We start from the raw sequence: 16,593 nt of genomic DNA on the forward strand, positions 1-16,593 counted from the left end.
TGAAAAGTGTTGCTCTAAAATTGTGTTAATTTAGGATTTCATAGAAGAACATTTCCTATGAAAGACAGTCTTCGCAGTTTTCTTTCATTAGTGCTGCAAACTGCACTAGTTCGTTCCAAAGGACAGTTCGAGATCATTCTTATATTCAGGGATATGATTGATAGCTGTAGATAATATCTTGGATGGATTTATAACATCAAGCCAACTCAGGAATCCAAGCCATTTAATGACAGTATAATAAGCAGATAATCTATCAGACAAAGGTTATGAGTATCAATTACAGAACTGACACTTTCCATTCTCTGTTATAGCTGGGTTTCCGTGCTTTACCATATTCTAGAGGATTAAGCCTAACATTTTTCATTCGCTGGTGTGTATGTTCTTGAGATACTCTTTTGTTGAGCCTTTTTCTCATTTTCTTCAAATGTTACAGATTCTCTAATGTATCATTAACTGCCACAAAATTAATTGACTGCAATTTCATAACCAAGAGTATGCCAGTTCTTGGAAATATTTTGAGACAGAAGGGAAGCAAATGCATTGAGTTAGCATGAAAACTTTTAAATACTCAACACCTAAGAAGGGATTTTCCTCGTAAATCGTTAAATTGTCGGCAGATTTTAAATTTAAATTACAGTTTGTTGTTACCTATTTCATGCAGGAAGAACATTATTGTAAGCATAAGATATGAAGGCGTCTACAATAGAAAATAGAATTAACGTTGTCTTCCTTATGGGAGGATTGCAGAGACCCCAAGCTGATCAGGGCGAATGTTCACCTCAAATCCGGCCATGACAGTCTGTACTCTTCACTCTTTCAACATCGATTTTAGCTTTCAGGAAAGCCAAGTTGCAGGAGCCAAATCTGGGCTGGGTAGTGTGATGTTTTACCAAAAAACCTTCACACTGTCATAAATTTTGCTTTGCTGCCACACATTTCATGCCAATATCCTCCATAAAATTTCTAAAATACTGATCTGTGGAATCCCCAGATCTTGTTCATTTCATTTTTTTTTTCATTTCTTTTATTGTATTCCATAGATCTTACATTAGCAATGAAGCTTTAAGATATGGAACAAGTCAAAATTTTACAAGATTACAATTTTTTCGCGAGATGTAGTGAGATGAGGCCGAGGATTCGCCAACAGATTACCTGGCATTTGTCTCATGGTTGGGGTAAACCTCGGAAAAAACCCAACCAGGTAATCAAATGAAGTGAGGTGAGGCCAAGGAGTCGTCATAGACCACCCGGCATCCACCCCACAGCTGGAGAAAACTTCGGAAGAAACCAACCAATCAGAGCAAACAGGGGATCCAACACAAGCCCAAGCACAACTCTGGATCAGCAGGCTAACGAGTCTGCTGACTGAGCTGCATTGGTGGCTCTACTAAAAATATACAGTACTTAGCAATCAGATTATTAAATTTACATACCTAAATGATTACACCGTTCTGCATTTCAGAACTTATTTTCTGTTGTTTTCAATCTGATAGGCGATTCTAAACAGATTTTTTGTGCTGAATTTGAAAATAATCTCCATTTTTCCCCATCACGTCAGGTTTTCAGACAATTGATGAATAACTAGAAATGAAATTATAGCTTGTGAAACGTCATAAAAATTATTTTCAACAAGAATTTTGTGAGAAAAACTAGGCCACAATTTGCTATTTGTCGTTAATTAATCATTAATTAATATTAATCAATAATTACCTCAATATTGCACTTCAAATTTTGTCCTCATTTACCTCCTTGCATGTTATTCAGAGCAGTTCCTTTTTAACATCCAGCAATAGTCCGCAATGTTTCCATTATGAAGCAAAACACGTTTAAGACTTTTCTGAGAAGAATCTATGAAGAACCTCCACTCTTTGAAATTATAGTTCATGTTATAAAATTTTTAAGACGGCAAGAATGTCTTGGAAACACACTAAATTTTCTTCTTCAGCAAAAAAAGGGACAGGTTCCTTCTGATGATTAGACGCATTACGAGACCTCCAGCTCCCTGGATGACTACAAATCCGATCATTGATGAGAGACAGAGACGAAGCTTTTCGGAAATTCAAGAGACTAAAAAGTGACATAGATTTCTTCCGGTACAAGCGACTAAGAAATATGACCACACAGACGATTAGAAATGCTAAGCTTAGACATGCTTACAGCCTCATTGAACCTGATATTAGAGCATCCGATATGTGGAGAAATGTTAGGTCAATGGGACTGGGACAATCTAAATCACAAATTGACAATACTATTTGTCTAGATGATTTAAACAATTACTTCACATCCACCACTACCCACGCACCTGACGCCGCAACGAAACAACAGACTATTAATGAATTAATCTCTACACCCGCCCCAGCACGAGACAAGTTCTTCTTTTCCTACATAACACCTTCTGACGTAAAATCAGCACTAAAGCGCATCAAGTCAAAATCACAAGGAGTAGACAATATAAATATAGAACTTCTGAACAAAATTATGGACATAATTCTTCCGACACTAACCCATATATTCAATGCATCCATAATGACTTCACATGACCCAGACATATGGAAAAAGGCTATTGTTCGTCCCCTTCCTAAAATTAAGTTACCTGTAACACCTAATGACTATAGACCAATTAGTATTCTTCCTGTTCTCTCAAAAGCTTTGGAAAGAATTGTGCACAAACAACTGACAGATTACCTCAATACTCACAATATTCTTGACCCTTACCAATCAGGCTTCAGAATGGGACACAGCACATCGACTGCACTGCTTAAAGTGACTGAGGATATACGTGAAGCTTTAGACAAAGGACAGATCACAATACTAACACTTTTAGACTACTCCAAAGCCTTCGACACTGTAGATGTTGACTTACTAATCGCAAAATTAAGAGTACTGCATTTTTCTGATAATGCGGTAGGGTGGATGGACTCCTATCTTCGTGAACGCCAACAGTGCGTGTCTATTAATAATCGTTATTCCACTTGGCGTACCACGAAGACTGGCGTACCACAAGGCTCTGTCCTAGGACCTTTACTATTTTCTATTTATATTAATGATATTTCTTCTAATCTAACATCCTGCCGACACCATATTTATTCTGACGACATACAAATCTATCTGCATACTCGACCTAACTACATAAATGACGCCATAACTAAAGTTAATGATGACTTGAATTCTATATCCATATGGTCGAAAACGCACGGACTTAATTTAAATGCAAGTAAATTGCAGGCAATCTTAATAGAACATCAAAGATCGAAGTGTGACAAACAAAATTTGCCACCGATAATTGTAAATAATACTACTATTCCATACAGTACGACTGTGAAGAACCTTGGTATTTATATGGATTGTCACCTGGAATGGAATGAACAAGTGAATCACACTTCCAAAAAAATATTTTCCATTATTCACTCATTAAAGCGACTGAAGCACTTTCTTCCTGATAAATTAAAATTAACCCTTGTACAAACACTTGTGATGCCACACTTTGACTACTGCGATATTATATTAAGTAACCTAAATGCAAATTTGAGCAGCAGGCTACAATGTGTGCATAATGCGTGCGTCCGTTATATTTGTAATATTCGTAAGAATGATCATGTTTCCCCGTCTTTCCAAACTCTGTCTTGGCTAAGGCTAAGTGATCGACGAGCCCTGCATTCTCTTGTTCTCTTATTTCAAATTCTGCGCACCACTACCCCAATATATTTGGCTTCTCGTTTTCAAAATTTATCCGCATATCATCAGCTAAGTACAAGATCTCATTATAACAATTTACTCATTATACCCTACCACAAGACATCTTTATATTCTTCATCCTATACAGTTTCAGTTGCTAGAAATTGGAACTCGCTTCCGAGTGATATAAGGGGTTGTTGGACAATTGCTTCATTTAGGTCAAAATTACATAAATTCTTACTTAACAGATGAATTGCTGATTAATATTTGTTACTTATAATGAAACTAACATCTGTCCATTCTTATTATTATTATCTTTAATTTCTCTAAATAGATTTACAAAACCTCTAATGGCAATTACATTAATATTCTCATTATAGAAATAGAAATATATATATTCTCCCTAGTAAGCTTATATTAAATTAATTTTCATCATTTTACTAGCTATCTCAAATATTAAATTAATTATAATTCATTGAATTAAATTAGCTCATAAATTAAGTTACTACTTTATCTTATAGATTTATCTAAATTTAAATAAATGTGTAGTGAAGATTATTGCTGGAGAACCTTTTAAGTGTAGTGAAAATATTTGTAATTTAAATTTATGTATTATATTGATTAAGGCTGGTTGAGTGGAAGAGAAGGCCTTATGGCCTTAACTCTGCCAGCGAAAATAAAACATTATTATTATTATTATTATTATTATTATTATTATTATTATTATTATTATTATTATTATTACCATGAAAAATATGTACCTCCAGCCAATACTTTCTTTTCTTTTAACCTAGAACCTAATAGTTCTGCTGATTCTTTAGGCAAATTTAAATCCCTCACTAAATCATTAAGCTCACTTTGATTAAAACATCTATCATCACTAGTATTGCTTGGTTCATAAGTATGATCCACTGGAGATTCAGTTTCAGTGCTTCTGGATCCAGATGGCAGTGTATCTGATTCAGGGGGTAGCGGAATGGGAATATCAGGACCATGAGGTATGGGGCGAATGGCAGAGGGAATGTTAGGATATAGAATATCTTTCTTGTGTTTAGCAGTAGGCTATATCCAGCTACCTTAACTGTACAAAAATAACAATTATCTCCATGATTTGTAGGTTCCCTCCAAATCATAGGGATACCAAAGGGCAATGACTTCCTTTTTTCATTTTTCCAACTCCTCAACTCTTCAACACAACTACAACATACTTTATGGGGGCACCAGGATTTGTCCTGGTCTCCTAACTTAATGCCAAAGCCAAAATATTGAAAGTAAGTATTCTTTACAAAAGCTGTTATATTCTGTCTCTGTTTTACTAACGTATATGACCCACATATATAGCAAAACAAATTTGGATTATTTACATTTCGACATTTCTATGAAACAACACTATTATGTTGTACTCCCGCAGAAAAATGAGAACTTACACACTTCACTTTTACACGACAACCAACAACACAAAACTGAACCTCTAATTTTAAAACAACTTTTAAAAGGGGATAAGTTTATTATTTCAGTAAGAAAATCTGTAGCCTCATAAGCTGGATTGCACTTCCATAAATAAATAAATAAATAAATATATATATATATATATATATATACAGGGACCCTATATCATTTCTCTAATTCATTGTTAGTTTTAATAGTAATCTCTAAGAGTAAATAGTTCCTTCATAATTTTTTATGACCTGAGATACAAAACATTTCAACTTCCTGTTTATAGATAACGTTGGGTGCAGGCAGATAAAAATCTCCAAGAATAAACAACGGATATCTCAACCTCGGTTCATTTTAAGGGGAAGGGTACAATTTTCTACATCCCCTAAGGGCGGATACAGTCAGTAGATTTTAATAAATATCAAATACAAACATAATAAAATATGTTGTTGTTGTTGTTTTCTAATGCTAGGCGTTTGACAATAAAGTCATTTGACCTCTTGCACTCCAATATTTGTTAAAATATATTATGATACATTTTAAGTAATAAAGTTTAAATTATAAGCTGTCGTGCCTTTTCATCAAACGACAAGCACACTGTAATATTACTATATTACGAAAAACATTGAAAACATAAAATATTGAATTGCAAAAAATTCTGACGTGATACGCGAAAATGAATTTCATTTTTGCAATCAGTGTGAAATTGTGAATCAGAAACGCTCATTTATTTCAAAACAACAAAATCCATGCAGAACGGTGATTATTCATCAGTTAAGCCATAAAATATAATACATAGCAAGTAAGTTAATTCAATTTAAAAGCATCAACAATTCAATCAGTTGAGATATACAGAAATTGATAATACAATCCTACAAATTACTTCAAATTACAAGCATAAACAATTCATCAGTGAGCTATACAGATTACTATTCAATTTAACGCATATACAATTCATGAGCCAACTATACAAACATAATATAGAATGCATAGTAAACAATTACCTAATTCAATTTACAAGCATTCAAAGCAATAGATAACGCAACATAGGTATAACTTTCGATACAAAACTAACATGGAAAAATCATATATCTAACATCACTCAAAAAGCAGAACAAAAACTACAGATTCTGAAATGACTAACGTACGTTAAATGGGGCTGCTCCAGGAGAGTCTTCAACACAACATACAACATGTACATTAAACCTACCCTTCTGTATGGCAGCGAAGCTCTAATAACAGCAAAATAAGCCAACATTAATAAACTTGAAACAATACAAAATCAAGCTCTCTGCCTAATCACAGGAGCAATAAAAACCACACCTATTGCAGCTATGCAAGCCGCAACACAGAATCATGCAAAATACAAGAACAAGCGCTGATACAACACGAAAAAATGCTTAGGTTAGAACACTTCAAATGGAGTAAAAAAGTTCCAATTCCTCCCAACCTCAAAGCCCAAATTAGCTTCCTAGAAAAAGTATCTCACTTAAAATTCAGTCTGAAAATACCCAACAACAGAGAAAAAACTCCAAATAAGAGAAAATCCACTAGATTTTAAACAGCTCAACTACACTTTACAGCTAACAGAAGAAGTAAATAAATCAGAAACACCCACGATGTAATGAAAGCTCTAGCCCTCGAAACAGTCAACACAAAATATCCTCCAAATGAATGGTTACATATTTTTACAGACGGATCTTCTAAAGACTACCGAACTGGACCTGGAGTCTGATGTTCACTATTCTCATTTTATCAAGCAACAGGTCTTAACACCACAAATTATGACTGAGAAATAATGGCAATACACATAGCTCTACAGCAATTACTGAATCTCCCAATTAACAAGTACAATAAAGCAGTAATCCTCAGATTCCAAAGCTGCAATTCAAGCAATATGTTCAAACACCACAAAAAAAATCAGAGAAAATAAAGGATTGCTACAACATGTTAGTTCAACTTCAAAATCTTAACAAAACAATTCACATATAGTGGGTCCCGGCATACTGTGGGATCGAGGGCAACGAACTGGCAGATACACTTGCCAAGAAAGGCACAACAATACAGCAAATGAAAAGGACAAATCTGCCAATGACTTCCGTAAAGCGTCTGATCAATTATAAATTCTCACACCTTCATATTGAGGAAACAAAAATACATGCCGAAAACAAAAAATGGAACACTCTGATCTTGAACCCAGAAGTAATCCTACAAGCACCACGGAAAACTGCAGTTGCAGCCTTCAGGCTGCTTACAAGACACGATTGCTTGGCAAGCCACTTACATAAACTACAAATTATAAATTCACCATTGTGTCCCCTGTGCAACAGTCAAGAGCAGATGAACGAGAGCCTCTTGAAGACCTACAATGCACTATCTGCAGAAGACACTGTAGCCCAGAAGTATTGGAGACACAAATGCTAATGGCTTCATTGCTAGATGCAAGGCATTGAAACAATAACAACAACATTTACAAGCATACTTTTGTTAAGCTATACAAAATTGTACAATTCATATCAAGTAGATTAATTCAATTTATAATCATAAACAATTCATCACTTGAGCTATAGGCCAATCAATTTACAACATATACAATTCATCAGCCAAACTATACAAACATATACAATAAATAGTAAATAGATTAATTCAATTTACAAGCATATTTTCGATAAGCTGTACAAAATTATACAATTTATTCATATCAAGTAATTAATTATAAGCATAAATAATTCATCAGTTGAGCTATACAGACTACTATACAGCATACTGGTACCGGTATACAATATTCATCAGTTAAGCTAAACAAAAATATACAATACATATTAAACAGATTAAGTCAATATACAAACATATTTTAAATGAGCTATACAAAATTGTACATTTCATATCAAGTAGAATATGGTAATTTAATTTCCAAGCATATACAATTCTTCAGTTGTACATTGTGTAGAAGGTATCAGTATGTAGGAATTCTTTTCTAAACCTTTTCTCATGGTCGTTCAAAGCTTTAAGATAATTAGTCAGTGCATTGAAGACTGTAATACATGAATAGTGAACTCCTTTTTCATAACAGCTTACACTAATAGAGGGTAGATCAAGATATGATTTATGTCTTGTATTAAGATTATGAATCTCTTGATTAGTACTAAATGTATCTTGATTTTTAATATAAAACATCATTGGGGAAAGAATGTATTCACAAGGTAAGGTCAAGATTTTTAAATTTTGGAAAATATTTTTACATGATGTCCTTTATGCACACCAACCATTATTCTTATAGCTTTCTTCTGTAAACAAAAATGTGTTTAGCTTCAGACGAGTTACCCCAGGATATTAGTCCATATTTCATTACAGAGTGGAAAATATGCAAAGTATGACATTTTAAGTATGTTTTATCACCAGTAGCAAATAAGGATCTTATGCATAACAGGAGAGCTCAATTTAGGAGTAATACATTCTATGTGTGTAATCTTCTTCTCTTCATCACATTGTTCGATAACAGAAGCAATAACTTTCTGCTGTGCCTTCATTATGAATGATCGTATTAGTTTGCTTTCAGCATAGCCCACTTCACAATGTAATTTTTTTCCTGAGCTCACAGTAGATAGCTACCAGAGTATTTCAGATGATAGCATGTTTGCCTGCTGTTACGAGTTGTGATTGGGATCAGGCGTGGGTTAGTTTCCCACTTGGGCTGATTGTCTGGTTGGGATTTTTTCGAGGTTTTACACAACAGTAAGGCGAATGTTAGGTATTTCATGGCGAATCCTCGGCCTCATCTCACTAAATACTATCCGGCGACCATCAATTCCATTGACGCTAAATAGCTTAGTAGCTAATACAGCGTCGTTAAATAACAGACTGAAAAAAAAAACAGCATTAGGTACTGAAGTGTGTCTCATGAATAGGGTGGATCGTTAGCCAAACAGCTACAAACAATATATTTTGCATATCACTCGATAATGAATTTTGGAATAATATGTTGGGGAAATTCTACAGATAGTAAAAATATATTCCTACTACAAAAAAGAGTAATTTTAGAATAATAATAGGTGCCAAATCCAGGGAATCTTGTAGGACCATTAAAAAAAAAACTACAAATAATGCACGTGGCTTGTCAGTATATATTTTTATTAATGAACTTTCTCTTATGTAATCGTGAAAACTTTGCAACTAATTCAACAGTTCATAGTATAAATACTCGTCAAAAACTTGACTTTCATATTCCATCGGCAAGTCTATCATGCTATCAGAAAGGAGTGCTTTATATGGCAGTAAAAATGTTTAGTAGCCTCCCTATGGATATAAAAAATCAAACTCAAAACATAAGATTTTTGGGTCAAATTAAACATGTACCTAATTTCTCACGCCTTCTATTAATGGTAGATGAATTTATGATATGCAACAACAGTGCCTGAATATTTCTGTCTTGTATTAAGTATCAATACAAATCCCTTGTATTGTACGAGTATATTGTAAATCCCCTATATATATATATATATATATATATATATATATATATATATATATATATATATTGCAACTAGACTGTGACTATGAATTAAGACTTTGTAGTACTATTAAGTTTTTTTTTTTTTTTACATGTTTTATATTCTAGTTGTGAAACAATGTACGAATACCATGGAATGTAAATAAATACAATACCAATACAGTACAATACAATACAATCTGCTTTTCATTGATAACCCGGGTTCGAATCCCAGCGGGTCCAACTGTAATTTGTAGTCTGAAGACTGTTTAGTGCTAGGTTTTCATTGGATACTCCTGTTTCCCCTATCAACATTCCACCATCTTGAGTCTCAAACAGTACTTAAGCTCATAACTATATTGACAACAATGTTGTAGGCCTACCAGTATAATTACGCCTTAGCAGTATTGCCAACATTTAAAACTTTTTTTCACGCTTTTGTTGACAACATGTTACACTGGTGTAAATGCGTCTTGAGATGACACAGGTCATCATATTGAGAACAAACAAAACCCCATGGTCTAGGAAGGATTCAAGCTCACGATCATGGTGTTTATACATCATTCTCAACCATTTATCACAGCCAGCAAAATTTCAATACATATTTTAAATGCATATGCTCCTTCATATGCTATTTATGTTGAATTAATATGTTTGCGATTTCTAGTTTTTGCATAAGAGTTACTTAGTCCTGTTTTGTTGCATGTAATAAAAATATCATTGTATTCTTTCTAATATGAAGGTTATTTAAACAGGTGGAATTGAAAGAAGTGATAAACGATATGTCAGCTGGCCTGAACTCGAGGGTTATGGAAGGAGGCAGCAACTTCAGCGTGGGTCAGCGTCAATTGGTCTGTCTGGCTCGAGCCATTATACGCAACAACACTATCCTGGTGTTGGACGAAGCCACTGCCAATGTAGATCCACAGTATGTACCTGCGAAAACCACCTACAAACACCCATCTTTATCCAACAGAAATTTCACATAAAGATTAATTTTTTGGTCCTACAGAATTATCTGTTATGGTTATCATTGGTTACTAATGGATAAAAATTCGCTCTGGCACTGTGGATCGAACCCGGGAGCGCTCAGTGCATAGAACCGGGAGTCTCAGGCTCGATCCCCGGCGCAGGAGCGAATTTTTCTCCATTAATAACCAACAATAATAGATTTCACTTGGGCTCAACGGATTCGAACCTGGGCTACTAGCATAGAACTCAGACACTCCACTTGTTCAGCTAATGGTGTAGCTATTAACTAAATAGCGTTACATAATCTTATTATTCAAGTTTTTACAAGCGACTCCTGTTTGTTAACATTTTATATAGTTTTCTAAAATCTTATCTCAATGTTTTTGGAGCTAAGTAGACCTGCTGTTATGGTAATAATATTTTCCTTGTTTTTAACTGAAACCAAAAAGAGATGTATAATTGTTAATAATGAAATTGAATAATACATTCCAGTTAAGAAAATGTGTAGAACAAGTAAAAGCTGCTATAGAATGAACAACCTTAGATTTCCAAAATTATTCTTATCATGTACATCAAGAGGTCGTCGACTTCCTGGAAGGCCTAAAAGGAGATGGCTAGAAACCGTAAGGGACCAGTGAGGCCCCTACTTGCACGTCGATGATGATGATCAGTGGCGCCAACTTATATGGGCCCGTGGGACACGAGCCCACCCAATAATTTGTCGTATTATTATTATTATTATTATTATTATTATTATTAGTGTTGTTGTTGTTGTTGTGGGATTTAATCGATTAATCGACCAATTTCTGTTGTAAGATTAATCGATCAAAAATATTTAATCGAATAATCGAGTTGATTAAAATTAATCGGTTGTAGTTGATATTAATTATTATTTTGTTAATACAAACTCATACTAAAAATTCCGACAATATTTCTCTCTCGGAAATTGCTTACTTAAAAGCACAATAGTACTGTTATTTTCTAACTGTAAACCAGGTAGCGTAGGAAAAATCTTTGCACAAACACTTCAGAAAGAGATGGAGATATGAGGACAGTGACCTAGTCTACCTCTGTTGAAAGTTGAAACACAATGCGAAACCCTTATTAAGTTTTATGGTTTTCCAAGAAACTTCCACCTTGTTGTCAGCTCATCTTCCTAGCATATGAAGTACATACTTTTCTGGGATTCGTTCCCCTCATCCCTTATAAAATAGCCATGTCTACACTGTGTGCAAGTGAGAGCGTAATACCTTCTTCTCTTTCTAAAATCTGCTAATTCGATTACAATAGGGGCCAGTCTTCTGTTTCGAGCACTGTAGTTTTGCAGTTGCAGTTTCTGTACTGAGTTTGTATGTGAAGGTTGTGTGTTTAGTTTGATCAAGAACAAAAATCAGTTTTCTGTGGTTTGTGAAAAGTAAACTCCATTAGGTCATATGAGAATTTGAGAGGTAAACTCGGTGAAACGTTTGGATTTAAATTGAACGATCGTGGAGAAGTGTTTAACAGAAAAAAGTTTTTTCGTGTTCAGTGATACAGGAAACATTGTTACTAAATGTAGAGCGGCACTTAATTCGGAGCATGTGAATGCACTCACATGTTTAAAATAATGGATGAAGCAGTATTAACTAGATGAGTCTTCATACTTTTTGTTATTTATGTTTGTCTAAAAAATTCCCTGAGAAATTGACACAATAAATTATAAGCCTCATAATAGATATGTTAGCAAGTAATTAAAATAGTTGTTTTGTAATATAACGATATACAATATATACAGATATACAACATTTAATACTTATGCTTTTCATTGAACACAAGTTAAATTTAACAATAATTGTGTATTACAATATATCAAGACATTTTTTCAACTCGATCAAATGCAAATACCATAGTTAATCGATTAAATATTTTGATCAATCAACAGCATTAATTATTATTATTATTATTATTATTATTATTATTATTAATAATAATATCCATTCATTCACTCATTCATTCATTGTTCTGCCGAAGGGAGGTCTTTCACTGCAAACCCAGCTTTCTCCAATCTTTCCTATTTTCTGCCTTCCTTTTCGTGTCCTCATATGATCCACATATCTTAATGTCGTCTATGATCTGATATCTTCTTCTACCCCGAACTCTTCTCTCATTCACCATTCCTTCCAGTGCATCCTTCAGTAGGCAGTTTCTTCTCAGCCTGTGACCCAACTAATTTCTTTTCCTCTTCTTGATCAGTTTCAGCATCATTCTTTTTTCACCCACTCTTTCCAACACCGCTTCATTTGTTACTCTCTCTGTCCACTTCACACTTTCCATTCTTCTCCATATCCACATTTCAAATGCTTCTATTCGCTTCTCTTCACTTCGTCGTAATGTCAATGTTTCTGCCCCATAGAATGCCTTACTCCATACAAAGCACTTCACTAGTCTCTTTCGTAGTTCTTTTTCCAGGAGTCCGCAGAAAATGCTCCTTTTTCTATTAAAATCTTCCTTGGCCATTACAATACTCCTATTGACTTCCTGGCAGCAGCTCATGTTACTGCTTATAGTACACTCCATGTATTTGAAGCTGTCCCCCTGCTCTAATATTAATAATATATAATTGACTCTATTATTATTATTATTATTATTATTATTATTATTATTATTATTATTATTATTAACACTCATCATTATCACATCGTCATCTCATTTTAGTGAATGATTTATTAAAATCAGTGAAGACCTATTTTTAAATACGTAAGTTAAAGTAAGGAAGCATTGTTGGGCCCTTGTGTACAAAGATAATAATAACAGTCAATATTTTAAAATTTTAAATCAAACAGAATATATCTTAAGAGAAAAGCAACAATGAACAGTTTAATTTTTGTTCGTTGAGTAGCGGTGCTTAGTAAATAATAGAACGAAAGAATCATTTGACTTTAATTTTAGTTTGCGTGAATGTCGCTGTGCAATTAATTACTTAGTGTGATTGTGATGTGATTTTCTTGTGTTGTTAATCAAGACCATGTATAAATTTTTAATTAAAAGACCGTGGATAGATTCTACCCAACATGAGTGGAAACCCAACGATCATCGACAACCATCCTGTTCCGATACAATGGATTTGAATTCCGTTCAAAAACCAGTGATGTACCAAGTTCGTCTTCACATATTTCAAAACTCTGTGATTCAGTTTTGTTGTGTGAATGTGAAATAAAGAGTGCTGGTAAGGGTGCTCATTGAATTTAGTGGCACAAGACAATGTGGAGCACATTACAACTTGCAGAAATGTAATCAATATAACTCAAGATCTAATAAATATGATGAGAGAGTCCCCGAAAAGGTTGAACTGGTTTAATTCTGTAAGAGATACAAATGCACATGACTCAGAACAAAATTAAAACCTGTTTTGTCCAACACGATTCACTGTCAAGGCTCTTAGCTTAAAATCTCTGAAAGATAACTATCAAGACATTCTGTCGTTCCTTTCAGATTTTTCTGAAAACAATAAAAGTGATGCTGGTACTAAAACTTCCGGTTACCTGGAACTACTTGAATCATTTGAACATTTCGCTTATTTAAACATGATGACACAGATATTTACCACCCTGATGCAACAAATATGAAACTACAAAATGTAAACCTTCATTTCCATGAAGCAAATTGTCTCATTCACAATTTGATAAAAACATTCCAAACTTTTCGTGATAATGAAATATGTTGTGGGACAAAACTACAAGAAGAGCAAATGAGTTGGATCTGTCAGAACCAAGGACCCCAAAGCAAAGGAAAGTGTCTCGCCACCTAGATGATCGTCAGCACACATAGCATGAATTTAGTGATGCAAAGGAATATTTTAGGAGTAAATTCTTTGAATTTTTAGATTGTGTGACAGCGTCCCTTTCCAGGAAAGCGAAATTTTAAATACAGTGGAAAACTTTGTTATCGGAAAAGAAGACGATGTCAGGATTTTCAGGTGTGTTTTTGATGGCGACATAAATGACTATGAGATCTTACGATTGCAGAGAAATATGGTGTGTGATTGTGCTGCAATGTTGTGTTGAATTAAGAAATTTTGGAGATGTAGGTAGATTTCTGAAGTCACATGTTATTCGTGAAATAGTGCCTGAATTAATTAAATTTATACACCTGACTTTGATTATGCCGGTTTCCACTGCTACAGCTGAAAGATCTTTCTCTGTGTTGAAAAGGTTAAAAACACTTCTGCGTTCAACAATGTCCCAGAAGCGACTTAATCACATTGCTATTTTAAATATACAGAAGGATAGCGCTGAAAAGTTGGATTTAGAGGATGTTTGTAATGAGTTCATAGGAAGAAGTGCAGTGAGGAGAAACACATTTGCAACTTGTTGTGCTACATAGTTTTATATTACAGTCTATTACAAAGTCGAATCGTAAATTTAAAAATTCAATTGTAAACTTAAATTTACAACTTAATCACAATCTTGTTATTCACAGGGCTACACAACTCTTTATCACAGTTTAATGAAGTTACTATCTGTATTTGGTTATTTTTATCGACTTATCAAAAAGGTTGTCAGATCTCTCATTTTTCTGTTATTCTATATTGTATATCATTGATTTTTCTGATTCTTCTGCTTAGCTGATTGTTATAAACGTTTCCAGGGTACACCACGAGGAGGTGAGTCTGTCATTGTACCCCATCCTCTTCTTCGTAGTTTCACTTGCACATTGTTCACTTTATTTTGTTTTCTATCTTTCATTTTAGTTTTAATCGCCATTGTACACTTAGCAGCAAAAAGGAATGGGCCGACCAATAATTTCTAAGTTCCAGAGACATAACATAGCACATGCTCGTCTCGTCAAAGCCATAGTTCACCAGGTGATACATAATTAAACTATTTAAATTTACTGTATTTTGTTAAAGAGTCTAAAATATGCAATAAAATCGAATGGCGGGTTGATTCTAGATACATCAGGGCCCTTGAAGAGTGAAATAATAATCAAATTGATAAATACAAAATCAACCGGAGCGAAATGAACAGGAAAACCACGTATTATTCCGAACCAATATTAACAGTCACAGTAGCTTAAGTCATTACGGCATTGGTCTATTGAACAAGTTGGTAGTAGTAGCTCAAGGTTCGAATCTCCCCCAATCTTCTTTTTTTATTACAAATTTGCCATCATATGTGTCTCACAAAGCTATAATTATGTGGCAGTATCTCTTAGAATATGCCCAAACTCTAATAAATAATAAACCCCCTCTCTCTTTCAAGCAATACTGCTATCTTATACAAATCTGGCTTTCAGGTAGTAGCTCCCTGTAAAGCAGGTTTGAATAATTTCAAGGAAAAATTGTTCCGGGGCCAGATATCGATCCCGGGACCCTTCGCTCAGCGCGCGAATGCTCTTCCGACTGAGCTACCCCAGGAACTATACACGACATTGTGACAGTGTCGTGTATAGTTCCTGGGGTAGCTGAAATTATTCAATACTGCTATCTGTTAATACAACATTCTGTCTTGTCATTATGCTTGAAGATGGCACAGAAACAATAACTCATTGCCAGTGTTCTCATAGGTTATTCTGCATATGCTACTCTCCGACAGGACTGCGATTGGAGAAACGTCATTTTCTCTGACGAGGTAATTGTCTCCAATAGCAACGATAGTACTGCCCTAGTTTATTGTGTGAATGGCCACCGATACGATGAACGCTTCGTGAGACGATTAACAAGTCGGGTTGTGTGAGGGTCGCGTGTTGGGGGTGGATGTCATACGATGGGGCAGGCCTTCTGGAACGCATCCACGGGCGGTTTATGGCAGAAGTCTATGAACACATTTTGGCAAATGTAATGATCCCTTCCGCCCGAAAACGATATCCAGAAGGAACACTTTTCTTCCAGCAGAATAATCATCCGATACACCCGCCAACTGGATTCAAAGAAGGTTTACGAGAAGGTGTGATGTCGACCCAGTTGACTGGCCTCCAAATTCACCAGATATGAATCTGATTCAAAATTTGTCGGCTGCAGTCAAAAGGAGCCTACGCTCTAA

General features: G+C 34.7%; 1 protein-coding gene across 4 annotated transcripts in view; it reads left to right on the plus strand.

Annotated features, from left to right (window-relative positions):
• LOC138704977 (probable multidrug resistance-associated protein lethal(2)03659) overlaps positions 1-16,593 on the plus strand; it is a 456,593-nt gene that overhangs the window by 419,661 nt on the left and 20,339 nt on the right. For all 4 annotated transcript variants that reach the window (XM_069833477.1, XM_069833479.1, XM_069833478.1 and 1 more), the window contains one exon: positions 10,357-10,529. In XM_069833477.1, coding sequence (XP_069689578.1) covers positions 10,357-10,529 — 173 coding nt within the window. The remainder of the gene's footprint in view (positions 1-10,356; positions 10,530-16,593) is intronic.

This window comes from Periplaneta americana, chromosome 8 (genome assembly GCF_040183065.1).
Source record: "Periplaneta americana isolate PAMFEO1 chromosome 8, P.americana_PAMFEO1_priV1, whole genome shotgun sequence".
In the NCBI taxonomy this organism is placed as follows: domain Eukaryota; kingdom Metazoa; phylum Arthropoda; class Insecta; order Blattodea; family Blattidae; genus Periplaneta; species Periplaneta americana.